Source organism: Schistocerca piceifrons, chromosome 2 (assembly GCF_021461385.2).
Source record: "Schistocerca piceifrons isolate TAMUIC-IGC-003096 chromosome 2, iqSchPice1.1, whole genome shotgun sequence".
In the NCBI taxonomy this organism is placed as follows: Eukaryota; Metazoa; Arthropoda; class Insecta; order Orthoptera; family Acrididae; genus Schistocerca; species Schistocerca piceifrons.
Window position 1 is genome coordinate 199902336 of NC_060139.1, and position 21388 is coordinate 199923723.

The 21388-nt window shown below is 40.3% G+C and overlaps 1 protein-coding gene across 1 annotated transcript in view; it reads left to right on the top strand.

Moving 5' to 3' along the window:
• LOC124777846 (sialin-like) overlaps positions 1-21388 on the top strand; it is a 148540-nt gene that overhangs the window by 108076 nt on the left and 19076 nt on the right. Inside the window, exons 6-8 of the mRNA XM_047253379.1 lie at positions 8656-8802; positions 10308-10440; positions 18685-18840. Coding sequence (XP_047109335.1) covers positions 8656-8802; positions 10308-10440; positions 18685-18840 — 436 coding nt within the window. The remainder of the gene's footprint in view (positions 1-8655; positions 8803-10307; positions 10441-18684; positions 18841-21388) is intronic.

Consider the following 21388-nt stretch of genomic DNA (forward strand, 5'->3'; position numbering starts at 1 on the left):
TTGTTATCAGAGGTATTAATCTCAGACATGATGCACATCCTTCTGAACTTTTTAATAACCTTTCTTAATGTAGCACAGTAGTTTTTATAATATTTGGCTGTTTCTGGGTCATTACTCTTTCTTGTTGTTAGATACAGTTCCCTTTTGTGGTTACAAGATATTTTTATTCCTTTAGTAAGCCAAAGTTTTTTGCATGGTTTCTTGTAATTAGAATTAACTACTTTCTTGGGGAAACAGTTTTCAAATTCTCTTACAAGTGTATCATGAAATAAGTTATATTTTAAATTAGCATTGGGTTCCTTGTACACCTCATCCCAGTCTAACTGCTGAAGATTTTTTCTGAAATTTCTAATTGTTGAGTCATTAACTGAACGCACAACTTTGTAGGGTAGTTTTGAATTACAGAATGGAGCTATGTCATATACTGTAACTAGCTGAGTATCATGATCAGAAAGCCCATTCTCAACAGAACAAGAATTTATGTTTTTAAACCTAGCTTGGCCTATAAAAGTGTTATCTATCAATGTGCTGCTGTCCTTTACTACCCGAGTAGGAAAATTAATGACAGATGTCAAATTGAAAGAACTGAGCAAGACTTCCAGGTCATTCTTCCTATTACGCTCTTTCAGTGAATCATCATTGAAGTCCCCACAAATAATAATTTGCTTTCCTCTATCTGACAGATAGCACAACAAGGCATCCAAGTTTTCCAGGAATAACTGAAAGCTTCCTGAAGGGGGCCTATATACTTTTACAATTATAAAAGAGCCCTCCTTCAGTTTAAGTTGACAGGCACATGCTTCTATATGTTGCTCTAGACAAAACTTTTTTGTACCTAAGCTTTCTACACAGTAATAACTTTTGACATATATTGCAACTCCTCCTCCCACCTTATTCTCTCTACTCGTATGTGCAGCTAGTTTATAACCACTGATATTTACCTTTTCCATATCAGACACAATGTGATGCTCAGACAGGCATAGCATATCTGTTGCATTATCAGATTCAATGTCATCTAAACAAACCAGGAGCTCATCTACTTTATTCTTCAATCCTGGAATATTTTGGTGAAAAATGGTAACATTATTTTTTACTTTACTTTTGTGAGAATCTACTTTTTTCTTTAATGCACCAATATTTTGGTTAAATATGGTAACATTATTATTTACTTTCCTGTTGTGAGAATTTTGTGAGTTTTGGACCTCTTTAGCACCTGCCTGCCTGAACTTCTCATTGGACACTGATATTAGCCTAAAAAAGAGGTACATCCATTAGTACTAGTGTCCCCCCTTATGGATTTCGGTAACAACTCTGCCAGTTTACCCTTCCCTTTCCTATTGAGATGTAGGCCATGCCTTATGAAATTCCCCCTATCAATAGCCTCGACAGGAACCAATCCAATGTTTGACAGAGTGGCCGCCCTACGCAACTGATCCAACTCCATATTTACCCTCCTGACAGAGCAGTTCAACTGGGGCTGATCATGCCACACGAATGCAGGCACCAGCCCAACATTGGTATGGGTCGTTGCCGAGTCTATTTTCACCAGGTCACACTCAATGCTGTGACCCTGATCCCTATCAATACTGTTTCCCACTCCACCCACTTTCATCACATGATCCTGATTTGTGAATCCCTTGCACAAGGAACCTATATCCTCTACCGCCTGGCTAAGACTTGCACTTGGCTTGAAAAAGTTTGTGACCCGGTACTTGTCACCTAATTTTTCCTGCAAATACAGAAAAACCTCAAGGAGGGGGCAATAAAGATATCTTGGAGCTACTTTTTACTTCTACAGTAATAACATATAATCAAGTCACATGCAAAGTTTAAGATAGTTTTATTTTAACTGATTATACACATATACAAGACAATGCAATCTTATGATATAAAAAAAGTTACGATTGTGGTTCTCTTCCTTAAACGATGAATTCTATGCGCCCAGTCTTCCTGTCAAATTCGTTAATTACATCGTCAATAGGACAATCAATGTCAGGGTGAGTGTTCAACAGAGCTAAGTCGATTCTCCTTCACTGTGGACCTCAAGTCATGCCTTTTCACGCCGCAGTGTTGAAAAACTTCTTTCTACTGTAGTATGGATGCAGGTAGACAAAAAAAAAGGTTCAAATGGCTCTGAGCACTATGGAACTTAACTGCTGAGGTCATCAGTCCCCTAGAACTTAGAACTACTTAAACCTAACTAACCTAAGGACATCACACACATCCATACCCGAGGCATGATTCGAACCTGTGACCGCAGCGGTAGCGCAGTTCCTGACTGTAACGCCTAGAACCGCTCGGCCACTCCGGCCGGCTCAGGTAGACAAGCAAATATTATGTACAGCGTGTGCAAAGTAGGATAGTCAGATCTAGGACAAATAGACAACGCTTGAATAATAGAATCACGATCATTAAGGGCGTTAATTCTCGTTTGCTTGTATTGAAGAATCCCTCCCATTAGTCTCTTTTTAATCACAAAAGAGTGATTCTTCTTCAAAGAACGGTAGTTCAGTTAAGCACTGATTCTGTTTATGTGCCATATCGTTACCGTCATGTTTCAGTGGTTGTGAAGGCAAAAGTATGTTGAATTTTAAATGATAAATATTTTCTTCAGCAAAACCCTCTCTTATGTCAGTCGGAATACGGTCCAGTGCTGGAATAAAAACAGTTCTTTTCCAATGCGTCATGAAGACGTCATCAGGCAATGTATGTGTGTGGAACTGTTATTGTCGATTCTGTTCCTTTCTAGCACGTTCGACAGAGGGCCTATATAGTAACAATGCGTTTTTAGGAATTAGGAATCTACTCGAAAGTCACTATTATCGGAGATATACGCATCAATAGTTTCCCATATCTAACTCGTATTACGAGTTAGGTATGGGAAACTATTGTTACGTTATTAGTAAAAATATTGTTACGAGTCTCTGCTTCTGAATGTAAACTAGCTTCCTATTCGGCCAATAGTCCGTATTTATAACGCTACGTATCGAAGGTTCTCTGTACAAGAAAACAGAATATTCGTGACTTTGCTCGAACAAATGCCAGACAGAATAACGTATCGAGATGACTTGAATGGCAGCGACTTTTCTCGTACGTATATGTTAGCTATCTATGTGCCAGACATAAACGTATAAAATAGGATGACACGGACGCGCGTGGTACATCGTAAAGTTCAACTACTCGATAAGTCGACTCAGTCGAGTCGACTGACGATAGAAACGAACGAATAGCGTGCGGGCTGAATGATGGCAATTTCCCGAACACGGAAAAATGTTCAGTACTAATAGTTCCTCAGTGTTACGAACGATCTTCCCACCTGTCTTGTTTTTTGGCTGGTGCTCTCACTTTCTGTCAGTGGAGATCATCAATCCTGGACGCATAACTGGGAGAGAACACATACAAACACACAGCGCACTGCAAATGGAATAACATATTTATTTTAAAATATATGTAGATCGTCTTCTACAATACATCGTAACAAACCAACAACAGTGGGCACATCAGAGTACTTTCTTATACTACTGTAACTTTTTTTCTTAATATTGCTAGCAGTTCTAACTTCTGAAGTTTTTCATTTGCATTTGACGTTTCACACACCTTAAAAGCATTTGCGGTGTTGTCACTGCTTTTAAATTTGTAGTAAAATCCAGTTTTATACCTGCACCTCCTACCACAGACAAGTCCTAACTTCACAAAAGTTTGATGGACACTCCAACATAGAAATAGTTCTTCGAGATCCATACCTTTCTCCAAACAAATTCCTCTCCCCACAACATGCAACAGATCTTACATGTTTCATTACATTCTGTTGAAAAATCGTCTACTTTCGACAGTTCAGCTGCGACATTCTGTTTCTATATAGTCACTCCGTGGAATATATGTGTTAAGTATATCTTGTGCCTCAATACTTTCTGCACTATTCAAAAAATTTTGTTAATTTTCGCAGGCTGAATGTACATTATCACGTGACTGTTTCAGCCCTGAGTAGACAATAGTTGGTAGTTTGCAAATACTAGGGTTAACTTGTGTAAGTTGAACATAATTTAATGTAAGTTTATTAACTTTTGAGATCTGAAGTAAAATCTCTTCATTTTGTTTAGTTAAATACTGATCTCTTACGAACATAAAGTGTTTTATCTTGTCATCACTTAGGTCTACATCACTTAAAACATTGGGTTCCATTCAGTCATAATATGAGTTAATTACCTTGTCAACGTCATCAAACGCATCAGCAACATAGATGTTTTCCTTGTCAACCACATTACTTTGTTAGTTTCTCAAAACTGAATCTGTTTGCTCGCTTGTTTGCTTCCTTCTCGACTCAACAATATTTGTTAATTAGCGTATTTTGAATTTCATCTGTCCAGTCTGAATGTTGGTGTTTGGAATAACAGTACGCAGATAATTTCGCATTTTGTCAGTGCTACCAGTTATATTATTTTCCACGTCTTTGAATGTTCTTTAATTTGTCCACCCAGTTCAGTTCAGAAATCGTTTTGGCTTCCTTCCAGTTTACTACTTATTTCACTGCACATTTTACTTTTTTATGCAGTTTATTTTTTCATTCAGTTTTTTTACTGAAATGTTTCAAAATTACCTCGACATCTTTTTCTGGTAGTTCCCGATTGTTCCCTTCCCCGGTCTCCTGACCCAAACTAGTCTGATTCCATCATTTTTTTAGATTACTAATAGTTTGAAATACCACAAAAATGTTTCGTCACACACAAACATACACACGCACACGCACACGCACACGCACGCTAGACGGTCAATGCCGCTGTTCGATCGCGTCCGCATTGTTACTCTGTGCTAGGACGGGCTTTCAACAAGGGAAGTGTCCAGGCGTCCCAGAGTGAACCAAAGCGATGTTGTTCAGACATGGAGGAGATACAGAGAGACATGGAACTGTCGATAACATGCCTCGCTCAGGCCTCCCAAGGGCTACTACTGCAGTAGATGACCGCTACCTACAGATTAGGGCTCGGAGGAACCCTGACAGCAACGCCACCATGTTGAATTATGGTTTTCGTGCAGCCACAGGACGTCGTGGACGACGTGACCCACCAACCACTCTGAGGAATCTACGCCGAATCGCTGTTGAGGAGTGGGACAGTCTGGACCAACGAATTTGTGGATAGCATGCTACGACGAATACAAGCATGCATCAATGCAAGACGTGCTACTGGGTATTAAAGGTTCTGGGGTTACAAAATGGTTCAAATGGCTCTAAGCACTATGGGACTTAACAACTGTGGTCATCAGTCCCCTAGAAGTTAGAACTACTTAAACCTAACTAACCTAAGGACATCACACACATCCATGCCCGAGGCAGGATTCGAACCTGCGACCGTAGCGGTCACGCGGTTCCAAACTGAAGCGCTTAGAAACGCACGGCCACACCGGCCGGCTACTGCGGTTACAGCAGTCTGGACCACCACCTACGAAGGTCTCACTGTATGGTGGTGCAACATGCAATATGTGATTTTCATGAGCAATAAAAAGGGCGGAAAAGATGTTTATGTTGATCTCTATTCCGATTTTCTGTACAGGTTCTGGAACTCTAGGAACCGAGGCGATGCAAAACTTTTTAATATATATATCGAAAAGTTATATATATATATATATATATATATATATATATATATATATACGAGGGTTGGAACTTAAATAGTGGCAAATATTTAATCACAACCTGTACAAAAGAGTTACATGTTTGCACCTGTTTTCTGTCCTTGAAAGTAGTCACCATATATATAAACTGGTTACAAAATAGTCAACAAACTGTAATTTTATATAAAATAATTATATTACGGTACCAAGCAGTATGATCTTTAAGACTAATTGCATTTGCAATGTGCTAAAGCAATGAAATTATGAATGTCAGAGAGTTAACAGTAATTACAAATGTTGTCATTCCCAAGACCTATGTCTATATTAAAAATAAGGATTTATAGTGTGTTGGTTTGATGAATTAATACGGTAGACATTGATACGTCAACAAAGTATACAGTTTCATTCAAGATATGGCCTTGGGAAAATTTGATATCTTCTTTCTGCCATTCTGTCATGTATCTTTGTTGGCCCATCTTACTGAGCTGATTCCATAGACTACAACTGACTCGCACATACACATCACTTCACAGTCAAGATGTAAGTAGGTGGTGGGGATCACATGACTACCTGGTACCAGTGCTATATCATCAACACTGCTTGAAATCGACCAATGTGTTCTTTTACGGAGGGGAACAAATATTTTGTCCACTGAACTTGTCAGTGAAATGTTGGTTGCTGCTCTCGTAAAAAGAGTTCCACAAGGCATCCAGGCCAAACAGTTATGTTCATCTGTACCCGCCTAGCTATTTTCCGTGTGAATAGATGATCACATTGCTGTTCCTGATTGATCTAAACCGACTTCTCAGGGCTAAATGCAATTTTGTGTACAATGCATGGAAAATAAAAGTGTGGAGAATATATAGAAACTAGCTAAAAACTTGATGATGACTATGGGTGAGACATACCACAATACATTACGCTTGTTCCAGACTTAACAGCAGCAGATGAGCAATATGTCTTTTTATACATTAAATAACTTTCTACTCAGGCATAGCGAAGAGAGGAAAGAACTAGTTCTTTCAAGAATGAAACTGAGGCTGCCGTGCAGATAATTTTTTTTGTTATTTCGAAAATATGGGTGAGGGCTACCCTGCTGGATAAGACTGAAGATAACTTTCTCTTGGAAACAAAAACTGCAAAAGCCCAGTTTCCTAGAACGTTTGGAAGTGACATAAGGATAAGGAGATATCCAAACACAAAACATGTTGAACTCTTCAAAAGACCAAGCTAGAACATTGTACGAGTTTCTTGGTACCGGCGCATCTGAACTTTTCATAGAGCCGCTGTCAACTTTGTCAGAGGCCATCGCTAATGCTCAATACCCACCAAAAGATCGTTTTCTACAGGGAGATTTTTCATGATGCTCTCCACATTTCCACTGACACTGTTTAGGTGAATAGAAAATATGAGGAATAAGATGAAGAAGAAGTCGACTCCTATTGCCATAAGTATTATGAGCGAATGCAGTAAGGTTTATTATTATATATTTACAAACATTACTGTTCTTGGAAGTTACTTCACATATGTTATGTTGTCTGATGTGCAAAACACTACACACAATGGGTGATAACGTTTGTATCCTTATAGGAAGTGTAACTGTTCCCGTTTAAAATATGCAACACATTAAGGATACAAGAACTTACGGTTCTGTTCAACTAATACCTTTCGCGCAAATAACGATGTAGCATTAGTTGCAACTAATACAATAGAGATTCATAATTTTCATCAATTTTCAGAAGCTCTTATTCTTTTAACGCTTAATTTGTGACATTATAATGTAACCAAAAGCCAGGCAGATGTTCCATGGGCGGACCAATTTGTGGACGAATTCGGCAACAGTATTCCTTATGAAATGTTTTTCGTTTGAAAGCTGTTCTTAAACAGCCCTTGTAGTATCTGTATACCATTTTCAGACCTTTGTTGTATATAGTGGAAAACAAAAGAATTCTCAAAAAATTACTGGGGTGCAATTTGAAGAGCCATTCTACCTGAAGGCCCAAGGTATCATAGAAAGTCAACATTGAAATCTCAAATTTTTAAATGTTGTCATAAAACTTGGCAGATAGCATCTACTAATATATTTCAAGACAGTAATATATTTCTGTAACTTTTTAATAGTGCATGGAGAAGCCAATAAACCATTGAAAGTGGTAGCTCAGTAGGCAGGCAAGAAGTATATTATACTGTACAAATGTGAGAGGAAACAATAAAACTAGTCATTCAACAATATCAAGCGATGAGTCAACAATTACTGAAATTCCCATGAATGCTTGTAGCAGAATGCTGCAATGAAAAAATGTAAAAAAATCGTAAGGATCAAAATTACAGACAATTGAACCTTGTTTGATTTAATGTAAAACGATTTTACTCTAAAAATGTATCTTTTCAAATTGTGAGCAGCTATTTAGATATCATATTTCTGTTGTAATCTTTTTTATACATTTCTGGGGAAGTTTAAATTCGGAATCAACATGACAAAAAGTTGGTTTGTAAATTTTCAGAATTTATCCAAAATTATACTTATAAAATCATGTTTTGTGAGGACTGTTAGCCTGCTCATTTATGTATTTGATAGGCCAGTGCTGTGAGGCTTCGAACAAAGACCAACAAAATTTGAAAAAAATCGTAAGGGTCAAAATCATAGACAATCGAGCCTTGTTTGATTTAATGTAAAACGATTTTGCTCTAAAATTACATCTTTTCAAATTGTGAGCAGCTATTTAGATATCATATTTCTTTTGTAATCTTTTTTATACATTTCTGAGGAAAATCTGACGTGGGGAAGTTTAAATTCGGAATCAAAATGACAAAAAGGCGGTTTGTAAATTTTCAGAATTCATCCAAAATTTTCTTTATAAAATCATTATTTGTGTGGACTGTTAGCGTGGTTATGTATGTATTTGATAGGCCAGGGAAACATTTAATTAAAGACCGACAAGTTTCAACCAATAATCATGCTATATTGTTATAAACCATGATTAATATGTAATTTAATAATTCTTCCTCGCATTTCAAATGCAATTATACTAATTTATGTTGCAGCTTCCTATTCCATGGTTTAAAATTCTTACAAACTGGCCACTGTTTGTGACTATATTGCCTCAGTGGGGATGTGTATGGGGAATGTTCACTATTTTAACACAAGCACCAACATATTTTCGCAATGTTCATGGATGGAGTGTGCAGAAGGTAATTATATAAGCTTTATCCCTTCTTCATTCCCTGGCTTTGTAAGTAAGTAAATTCTCTTTTTGATATTGTTACCCACATGTAGCAAATGCTATGTTTATTAAATGTGATCTTTTAAGCTAATATATATAGACAAATAATAGCACATGTCGAAATGAGAGAAACTCTGAACCTATTTATTGGACAAATGTTTGTGTGGAGCAGAAAAAGACTCCATACAAAGTACAAAACGGAATTTTGTCCAAATTTTCATTTTATGCTATATCTAAAAAAAAAAAACTGAAATTTATTATACTTCACTGCAAAGTAACCATCTCTTTATGTGGTTAATGAATTATTATCAAACATCCAAGCCAGATGAGTAGTGAAAATTTCTGACAGGCTAACTGTTATAGATCAGGATCCAAAATTGTCACTTGACTTTGGCAGGCACTGCTGTTGCAATTAATTTCTCGGAGATCTCTGTCAGAGTGATATGAAGCTTAAACTTACCATTGCTACTTCTTGGTTCCTCCCTCCCAAATGACTTGGGACATGATTAATTTACTTCACTGCCAGGTTTTTATTAAATGATGTCTGTTATTTGTTTAATCAGTTATACACATCATAAAATAGTTTAGATAATTTAAAACTGTCTGCAGAATTTGAACCCAGGCAACTGGCTTTTAATTTTAGTTCTGCTGTGCGCACTCAGCTTTTCCAGCTGGATAATTTAAGTAGAACTTATGTGCCTGAATTAAGATATTTTTCTGTCACACTGTATTAACATTTCACAAAATTACTACACATTCTACACTGAGCAGAAAGTAAGATCTTGCACTTTCATACTGATGAAAGTTGTGTAATATGTTCAGCTTATTTTGGACCCAGGATGTTTATTTGTTCCATGTTTTGTTGCACTCAGTATCTCCTTATGAGAAAATGAGTACAAAAATACGTTTACACTTTTTGCTTTTGTCATAAAAATGACAGGAAAGTTTATTTGGAATTTTGGTAATGAAGATGTACTGAAGCAAAATGTGACTGACTGAAAGAGGAACTTGTTTTATAACTTTATGAACACTGCTGTAATCTTTAAAAGAATGTTAAGAGGACTTCAAAAAAAATTCTTGTGCTGTCTTGCAACAAGCTTAACATCACACTGTAACATCAACACCTAGAATTTAGAAAGTTTAATTCAAACTATAATAATAAATTGATTGTTCTCTTTTCTAAATTTCCTTAATGTTAATTGTTCATTTAGTTACAACAGCATCACTTTTCAGCATTGAAGATATTTCAGAAATTACAATCATTGTGTTAAATATTTTAGTTGGAGCATACAACACAAAAGACATTAATAGTTCATTCATTTTCCCTGTTGGTATGTGATTCTTTGTTTTGTGATTTAACCAAATGATTTCACAGACTTCTAGGACACTGGCTACTGTTTTACATCATAATATTTGACACAAACTTAATATACATTCTGATGCTACCTAAGTGCATATTTTTTGTTTCTTTAGGTTGGCTTTTTCTCTGGTCTCCCTCATGTTTGTCGAATGATTTTAGCCATCTCAGTTGGATACCTTTGTGATTACTTGCTGTCAAGTGGAAAACTATCAGTTACCAATGTTCGAAAGTTGGCTGGCTTCATAAGTAAGTAAATTCTCTTTTTATATTTTTACCCACATGTAGCAAATGCTATATTTATTAAATATAGAATATATATAGAAAAATAATAGCACATGTCGAAATGAGGGAGACTCTGAAGCTATTGATTGGACAAATGGTTGTGTGGAGCAAAAAAAAAAAAAAAGACTCCCTACAAAGTATACGATGGAATTTTGTCCAAATTTTCATACTCAAATGAAGAGTGGGAAATGGACAAATGGACAAACTGATCAACACAAAGTCTAATTCTGCCAAAAAAAATTTAATTGCTTGAAAGTAATTAACACAATTAAGACAAAATTAGTGGTTATGGAAAATCTCAAATATCTCATGAATAGAAGCTACTAGCTATGTAAACGAAATACCAAAAAGTTCCTTTCTTCAAGATGTAGCTACTTTGCAATAAAAAGTTTCTTTGGTGTAGTAATTGTGCAATTCTTTATCTCTTGTTGGAAAAAATAACCACTACTTAACTTAATGGTGTAACCTCCACCTCACATCGGCCGATGTTCGATGGGCCATGACCCGCCATAAACTGCAGGTACAAATGGTCACTAATTTTTGTGGCTGCAGTTTATGGCGGGTCATGGCCCATCAAACATAGGCCAGTGTGAGGTGGAGGTTACACCATTAAGTTAACTAGTGGTTTAGACTTTGTACATATGTACTGTTTGTCTTTTCCTTGTTTTCGTTTATAAATGTATAGCTATGGGGTTCTTTTAATCATTGACAAAGGTCTTCTTAGGCACTTGTGGGTTTTATTGTTCTGAAGAAGGTGTAGTTACCTACGCCGAAACCTAGGTTAACACTAGGTGCTTTTTACGCAATCGAGGCGGGTTTCTAGTTTTTTAATATTTTTTATTTCTTGATGGTGTCTGGTTTTAGACACCTTAGTCCATTTTCAAACCAAGCTTCCTGTAAGTGTGACGAATACAGGCGATATCTTAATGTTCGTTCCATGAGGTACATTTTGCTGTTGTAAAGAAGCCCATATACCAATTTGATTACTGCAGAGGCAGATTCTGTACATGGGCTATCGCTTGTATTTGTCTCACTTACAGCATGGATGGTTTGAAAAACGACACAGGTATCTGTAAGTGGCCCACCATCAGGAAATAAAAAATATACTTCTCAATGCAACTTATGACTGAGCTACAAACATTTACTTCAATTCAAGAAAAATAACAGACTGGAAAAACATTTATTTATTTTAAATTTTGGTCTTTCATTAAGTGTGAACTTCTCAACTTTATTAGAACGAAACATTTTAAGTTATGTTCGGAATCGAAAAGGTCATAGCCCCCCACTTGTTATACATCAATCTGAGTATCATTATAGGGCAGTTCAGATGTTCCTTTAATCTATTTTATTTCCTTTAGACAAACTATTTAAAAAACATGTGATTATTCTTTATCCAAATTTTTTATTTCAATTAAGTAATTAGCTGTTCCTGGACATGTTTCTGTGGGTCACTTTGGTTAAATGGAAAGGAAAGAAAGCACACATTTCTAATATATATGGGAATTCGATTTACATCCTGACCTCCTCCTTCCCCCTGTCTCCGTCCCTCTTCTCTTGCCCCTCTCTTTGTCCATATCCTTCTCCTCCTGCTCTTTCTGTGCATTACCTCTTCCTCCCTCTCTCTATCCATTTCTCATCCCCCTTCTCTCTCCCTCTCCGTGTCCATCATCTTCTTACGTCCATCTTCTCCTCGCTCTGTCCTTCATCTCTTCCTGCTCCCTCTCTTTGTCTGTCTCCTTCTTTCTGGTTTCTATGTCCATTTCGCTGCACCCCTCTCTCCTCTCCCATCATCCTGCCTCCATCTTGCTTGAGCATTGTTTATTATCATTGCAAATTCATATTCTGTTGTAGCATTCAAACCATAACCCTATAAGCCACAAATACAACTTTCCTGGCTGCTGATAACAATTCACTATTATACCCTACGTGAGCAAAAGTATCCGGACACCTGGCTGAAAAAGACTTACAAGTTCGGGGCGTCCTCCATCGGTAATGCTGGAATTCAGTTTGGTGTTGGTGCACCCTTAGCCTCGATGACAGCTTCCACTCTCGCAGGCATACGTTTAACCGGGTGCTGGAAGGTTTCTTGGGGACTGGTAGGCAATTCTTCTTGGAGTGCTACACATGTCGGTCGGCGAGGCCTGGCACGAAGTCGGGTTCAAAACATCCCAAAGGTGTTCTATAGGTTTCAGGTCAGCACTCTGTGCAGGCCAGTCCATTACAGGGATGTTATTGTCACGTAACCAATCCGCCACAGGCCGTGCATTATGAACACGTGCTCGATCGTGTTGAAAGATGCAATCGCCATCACCTAATTGCTCTTCAATAGTGGGATGCAAGAAGGTGCTTAAAACATCAATGTAGGCGTGCGCTGTGATAGTGCCACGCAAAACAACAAGGGGTGCATGCCCCCTCCACGAAAAACACTACCACACCGTAACACCACAGCCTCCGAATTTTTTGTTGGCACTACACAAGCTGGAATATGACGTTCACCGGGCATTCGCCATAACCACACCCTGCCATTGTATCGCCACATTGTGTACCGTGATTCGTCACCATTGTTCAATCGTCCAGTGTTTACGCTCCTTACACCAAGCGAAGCGTCGTTTGGCATTTACCGGCGTGATGTGTGGCTTATGAGCAGCCGCTCGATCATGAAATAAAAGTTTTCTCATCTCTCGCCTAACAGTCATAGTACTTGCAATGGATGCTAATGCAGTTTGGAATTCCTGTGTGACGGTGTGGATAGATGTCTGCCTATTACACATTACAATCCTCTTCAACTGTCAGTGGTCTCTGTTAGTCAACAGAAGAGGTCGGTCTGTACGCTTTTGTGCTGTACGTATTCCTTCACGTTTTCACTTCACTATCACATCGGAACAGTGGACCTAAGTAAGTTTAGGAGTGTGGAAATCTCGCGTGCAGACGTATGACACAAGTGATACCCAATCACCTGACAACGTTCGAAGCCCGTGAGTTAGGCACAACACCCCATTCTGCTCTCCCATGATACCTAATGACTACTGAGGTTGCTGATATGGAGTACCTGGCAGTAGGTGGCAGCACAATCCATCTAATATGAAAAACGTATGTTTCTGTGTTCATCTGGATACCATATAGCGTTCTAGTAGGTATTTAAAAGCATGCACTTACTTCAATGCAGTGTTGTGACAAAATTTGAAAGGAGTGAGTGAAGATAGATTTATCATGAAGGGCCGGCCAGTGTGGCCGAGAGGTTCTAGGCGCTTCAGTCTGGAACCGCGCAACCGCTACGGTCGCAGGTTCCAATCCTGCCTCGGGCATGGATGTGTGTGATGTCCTTAGGTTAGTTAGGTTTAAGTAGTTCTAAGTTCTAGGGGACTGATGACCTCAGATGTTAAGTCCCATAGTGCTCAGAACCATTTTTATTACGAAGGAGGCCCTTCAGAGGTGTGGAATAGTTTTATTCAATTAATACAAGAATGCAGAATTTCAAAAAAAACCTATTGCAGTAATCACAATAATATAAAGACATTTGTAGCGACTTCAGTTCTTAGATCGCTCACCACACCTATCCATTATCAAAGTAGCAACGATCAACTCTGGGAACACTGTGCTCTCCAGCAGTCCCTATGCCTGCCCCTGCCGTGGTGCGAGCACTGATGTGAATGCGGTTGCCCGATACACATTACACCAAATAATAAACAGGACTACACTAGTGCAAGTGATATCAGTTTTTTATTGAAACGTCATTATCAAGAACTGAAGGGTATGACGTGTTAAGTACCTACAAAGTGGTGATCCCAACGAAAGTATCATGGGACAGCTACATCACCAGTTACAACATAAAAAAGTAGATATTTAACAATTGGCACAACAATTACAACACCAGCAACAACTGATAAAACAGGAGCAGCAGCTACGGTTCGATCAGCAGCAGCAGCTACTGTGCGGTCAGCAGTGGAAGCACGTGTACTGCAATAATGACACGAGCAGCAGATTTGAACATGTCCGGAATCAGAGAGACCACCTACAGCGCAACTACAAGAGTTGCCATAACCACACAGCCAGGAAAGTGCGTATCTAGGCAGCCTAGCATCACCTACCAGCCCTCCCCACCACCCCTCCCCTCCCCCCCCCCCCCCACACACACACACCAACTGCCAGCACCAGTTCTAGACTTGCACCCTGGGCATGACCTAGCCTGTACTTGGCTGCAGCGACAAGGTCGACGAGTCCTGTTACCTGCCGCCAACCTCTTAGATGATCTCAGCAGCACAAGTGAACTGTGTGGCATTTAAAGCACCAATCCTCTGGATGGATTGTCTGTCACTTCGGTTCACACACATCAAAAGCTATTTCGTCACTTCTGGGATAACACAACATCAAATGTACAGATATGGTAGCTCTACTTGACAGCCACTCCACCAGCAAGGTTAGTGACATAATCACAGATCCGCCTGCACCCAGAAAGTATGAATTACTGAAAGGCGGGCTCCTCTGGCGGTTTTCCATCACTAACATGGAATGCTTTAGTTAGTTTAGAGGAAATTGGCGGTAGGGAGCCGTCACAGTTCCTGCATCACCTCCACACCTTGGCCAGACCAGACATTCTGCACCCATTTTTATAATCGATATGAATTTCAAACTTGCCAGAGATGCATCGGACCCTGCTAGTGGTAACACAAGAGACGAACTTGAGCAAGCTGGTGGAGATTGTGGACACGGTAACTGAGACTACCACGCTACAAATGTTTACTGCAATGCCAGCCAGGGACAGACTGGACGACATCACCTTGATGGGTGCACAGCCCTCGGTGTATACAAATGAAGGGACCACACATCACACAGAGAAAGCAATGCACATACCTCGCTCTCGCCAGACTAGAGCCAGTATTTTTACCACCGTCGCTCTGGTGACAGAGCACATAGATACAAATCGAAGTGTTTGTTTTCAGGATGGTTAAAATAGCTCTGAGCACTATGGGACTTAACATCTGAAGTCATCAGTCCCATAGAACTTAGAACTACTTAAACCTAATAAACCTAACTATCCAAAGGACATCACACACATCCATGCCCGAGGCAGGATTCGAACCTGCGACCGTAGCGACGACAGGTTTTCAATTCTCTACATAGGGTCAGACATCGGTGAATTCGTGCTACGACGCTAATAACGCAGGATTTTGTGTTGCCCAGTTTTTCTCGGCCCTGTAACTACTAAAATGCTGCATCAGAACGCCTATGGCAACAGTGGACATCCATAAAACTGCCACAACGGCGCCTTTGGACTGTCTGAATTCCCATACACGTCGTAACAAGTATGGAATCCACCACAGACTTTACAGAGTTTTATCGATGAAATTTTGTGGTGACTGGACTTTTATTTTGCATACACCAACGATGTGTTGGTGGCCTCATCATCCTCAGAAGAACATGAATGACACCTATGAATAGTTTCCTAAAGGTTTGATGACTGTGGAAACCTTATAAATCTTGGTGCACGTGTCATCAGTGCTAATGAAATTACATTTCTTGAATTTCTGTTTTCCGCAACCAACTGCCAGATGAGTGCACCACCACACTTGCAACTTACCCGTTCCCAAAATGAGTGCTTGACATATGTCACTATTTGGCGATGTTTGCGACGACAGTTTCAAATGGCTCTGAGCACTATGGTACTTAACTGCTGAGGTCATCAGTCCCCTAGAACTTAGAACTACTTAAACCTAACTAACCTAAGGACATCACACACAGCCATGCCCGAGGCAGGACTCGAACCTGCGACCGTAGCGACGACAGGTTTTCAATTCTCTACATAGGGTCAGACATCGGTGAATTCGTGCTACGACGCTAATAACGCAGGATTTTGTGTTGCCCAGTATGCAGAAGTAGTGCCGTATATGGATTCAGAAATACTTTGCCTGCCAAAAGTAGAAGATAGCATGGCATGTGTGAGCTCCACTGGGTAGTTTTGACATCCCAGAGGCACGGTTCTCGCACATCCACCTGAACTTGGTAGGTCCACTCCAAGTTGTGTGAAACTACTGGTAATGTCTCACGGCAATCAATCTACATGTGTAGCAGGCGACGTGGTGGCCGAAGGTATTCCAACTGGAAGCTCAAGTTGCAGAGAACGTGGCGTACACCTATATATGTGGTTGTATTTCACGTGTTGGCTGTGCTCAGCAAGCGATTTCCAACCAGGCTAGTCAGTTGGCGGTAGATATCTTTCGTGTAACAGTCCGTTTGTAATGGATACACGTGACAAGGACTTCACCATATCAAACGGCACTGCAGAGTCACTGTTCCTAGAAGGTAGTTATAATGCGCCACACGACGTATTCGTGGATTGACACCCTCCTAGCAATGCTTTTGGGACTGCACAGTGCATTAAAAGAAGACCTGTATGCCTCCCCAGCGCAGTTGGCATATAAAGAACCTCCGCTTTTACCAGGAGAGTTTTTCAAATAACACCCTGGCCACTTTCGTTATATTCAACATTTCCTCGTAGAACTTCAGAAGCAAATACAGGCTATACGACTGAATGGAACTACAGAACATGGAAAACAGGCTACCTTCATTTCCAAATACCTGGCAACGATGGAGTCTGTTTTACTCCAGTATAGCCCGCTGCGCAGAGCAATGGAAGTGCCCTCAGAAGGCCCATAAACAGTTACGGGACGAAATGATAGGACACTCACTCTTTCCATCGAAGGGGTAGGCACAGTAGTGTCCATCGTGTCCATCGCCCATTCCCAGTACACCTACCTAAGTGCTAAAGACACCAACAAGGGCAGGTCACCCATGGACGCAGGACGTAGGTCACACTGAAGCTGTGAGATCTGCTACGTCATCCATAGTAGGTCCTCCCACGTGGGAACCGAGCAGACACCGACCACCCAGATGTGGCAGTCACTTCATAATACCAGCCAACCCACCATCATCCAGCAACAATATAAATGCGTTGCAGAAGGAAAGTAAGCTTCCGTTTCGACCTGCAGGCACTCGTAGTTCAAGTCAGTAAAAACATTTTATTTTTATTTTTTTATTTTTATTTTTTTCGTGGGGATGTCTTGTAGCGAACCCAGCTCGCAGGTCACTCCACACCTATTCATTGGCATCGTTGCGAACGATCAACGGTTGGAAGACCACGATCTCCAGCAGACAGTACGCCTCTACCTGCAGCAGTGCGAGCATTGGTGTGTATGCAGTTGCCTAACGCACGTTGCGTAAAATAACGAGTGAGGCTATAACACATATATGAAGATGGTATTTGTTCTTTCGGACTTGTCCGAAAGAACAGATACCATCTTCATATAGTTAAGGCTAACCGGCAATTGACCTTCTCCTTCTGTGCTGGATGCACACGCATTGCCCGAACTCTTACGGGACTCGGTAAGATTGTCTGCCGCGAGTAATGAGTGTAGTGGGCAGGGACACTACGAATGTTGAGTGTGGACATTAAGTTGGGAATGTGGGTCTCACAGGGAGCGTGCAAGGGATCAGTCCCAGGAGTCGCACTATCCTCTGTGATCTCTGTGGCTCTGATGGATAGAGCGACTGCCATGTAAGCATTAGGTCCCGGGCTTGAGTCCCTGTCGGGGCACACATTTTCAACTGTCCCCGTTGATGTATATCAACGCCTGTCGACAGCTTAGGGTCTTGATTTAATTACCATTTCATAACGGTACATGTGATATCAGTCATTTATCTTCTTGTTGTGCTGCCTAATAAAACTTCGCTATGTTTAACTGAAGTGTACTGTCTCTTCAGTGCCGACGCATTGAAGAATGAAACTACAGAATGAAAACGTGATTGTAAAATATACGGATGAAAATTTACTTCATTTAACAAATTTAGTAATGAATAGGATTATTGGATAGAATCATTCGTGAAACACCTAGAATAATTTGGGAAAACCATAGAAAAATCAAATATTTATTTGTACAAAATAAAAATAATGAAATTTTTCATATTAGCAATTTCATACTGAGGAATCAGAAGCACAAAACTGACAGCACTGCTAGAAATAAATGAAACCTCGTGCGCTATTTATTTTAGAATGAATAAATATTTTTTGGTATCTAGCTAATTTCAGATTGCATCAATGACACATTGACACTTGTTATATAATGAGCAATATATACCATAGCTTATTAAGTTTTATTTTCAGTGGTGATCTGTTTCATTGTACTTATCTTGCTTGTGTTATTCTGTTGACAGTGAACATTCTGCAAGGACTATTCATGCTGGGGTTGGCCTTCTCCGGCTGCAGTTCAGTGATGGCCACTATTTGTCTCACTGCAGCTCTTGCTATGAGTGGAGCTGAATCAGCTGGAGCTTTATCTACATACATTGACCTCAGTCCCAATTTCTCCAGTAAGCATAGCATTTGGGAAATGACAGTACATTTAGTTGCTACAGCAACTGTTAATCACTGTTGCATTGCACTCCAATGGTCCTGTCATGAAGCAGAACCTTCATTGTCATAACATATTTTAACAGAGTCAAGAAGCTGTCAAGAATAACTGTGTAATATTTTTTACTTATATTTTGCAAAGATTTAACCATAACCTTTTGGGATTTAGTGAAAAATACGCTGAAGCGCCAAAGAAACTGGGACACCTGCCTAATATCGAGTAGCTACCCCCCCCCCCCCTCCCCGCGAGCACGCAGCGCCGCTAAACCAATGCCTAAAGTAGTGCTAGAGGGAATGACACCACGAACCCTGCAGGGCTGTCTATAGATAAGTAAGCGTACGAGTGGGTGGAGATCTCTTCTGAACAGCATGTTACAACGCACTCCAGATATTCTCAATAATGTTCATGTCTAGGGAGTTTGGTGGCGAGTGGAAGTGTTCAAACTCAGAAGAGTGTTCCTGGAGCCACTCTGTAGCAATTCTGGACGTGTAGGCTGTCGCATTGTCCTGCTGGAATTGCCCAAGTCCGTAGGAATTCACAATGCTCATGAATGGATATGCAGGTGACCAGACACGATGCTTATGTACGTGTCACCTGTCAGAATTGTATCTTGACGTATCAGGTGTCCCATATCACTCCAACTGTAGACGCCCCACACCATTACAGAGCCTCCATCAGCTTTAACAGTCCTTTGCGTCCCCTGCTGACATGCAGGGTCCATGGATTCATGATGTGTCTCTATACCCATAGACGTCCATCCGCTCGATATAATTTGAAACGAGAGTCGTGTCACCTGTCAGAATTGTATCTTGACGTATCAGGTGTCCCATATCACTCCAACTGTAGACGCCCCACACCATTACAGAGCCTCCATCAGCTTTAACAGTCCTCTGCGTCCCCTGCTGACATGCAGGGTCCATGGATTCATGATGTGTCTCTATACCCATAGACGTCCATCCGCTCGATATAATTTGAAACGAGAGTCGTCCGACCAGGCAACATGTTTCCAGTCATCAACAGTCCAATGTCGGTGCTGATGGGCCCAGGCGAGGCGTAAAGCTTTGTGTCGTGCAGTCATCAACGGTACACGAGAAGGCCTTCGGCTCCGAAAGCCCATATCGATTGTGTTTCGTTGAATGATTCGAAGGCTTACACTTGCTGATGGCCCAGCATTGAAATCAGCAACAATTTGCGGAAGGGTTGCACTTCTGTCACGTCGAACGATTCTCTTCAGTTGTCGTTGGTCCAGTTCTTGCAGGATATTTTTCCGCTCGGTGATGTCGGAGATTTGATGTTTACCAGATTCCTGATATTCAAGGTACACTTGTGAAATGGTCAGACTGGAAAATTCCCACTTCGTCGCTACTTAGGAGATTCTGTGTCCCATCACTCGTGCGACGACTATGACATCGGGTTCAAACTCACTTAAATTTTGATAACCTGGCATTGTAGCAGCAGTAACCGATCTAACAACTGCGCCAGACACTTGCTGACTTATATAGGCGTTGCCGACCGCAGCGCCAGATTCTGCCTGTTTACATCTCTCTAAATTTGAATATGCATGCCCGTACCAATCTTATGGCGCTTCAATGTATTTACGCACTGGAAAAACGCTTCGTTTATTTAATACGATAGAGTGCACACTGCAACCTCTGAAACTACACAAATACGTACTATCAACTGCTGACTGCAAAAATACAAGCTTTTGCTATCAAACAGTATCCAATAAGTAAAATACTCGTAAATCAGCACTGTACCTTATTTAATAAAATGCAAATTCCAGTATTGATATCCAGATACTGAACTCTAATGGACAACATTTGAAATTGCAAATTCACCAGGACTAAATAATCATCAAACAAGGATATGCCATATATGAATATCTTTCGTTCTTCGCTGAAACTCAGCATTCTGGGAAAGCTGGAAAGCAGCTTCATTGTCAATCTGTGATATTGGTGTTGCTTTTAACTCACCCAGTTCTATCGAAAGCTGCTTAAAGCTGACGATTTCTCGAGCCGCTTTAGTGACAGCGACAGCCTTACCTTAAGTTGTGGATGTGGTGAAAGAAGACAGCCTTTGACTAATCTAGGAGATAGGTGGCCCTGAATACGGACAAAGAACACCTGATGTCGAGCTCACTGATCCAATATCACCACCATGATCACTATGAGCGTGAAATTCCAAAATCCCATTTTTAGAATTAATGCATAATTTGTTTTGCCTCTCAAGTACCGTAAAATTCTTTTAACTCTCCTCTGTTGTGTTTTCAAGGTTTATTGATACAATACTGGCAGCATATGCAGTATCAGGTTGTGTCCCACACATCAGAAACATTAGTAACGACTTTCTTCTGTGTCATTGTCTTTTTTAACAGGAGTAGCTACAGGCTCGTAGTTTCTCATGCTGAAGCGCTCTACCTTCTCTGTGCAATGAATTCGTCTTACGTGTATAGCCCATCTTCTTGTTAGTCAGTTTCCAGACCTAAGAAAAATAATACGGATGCTTAA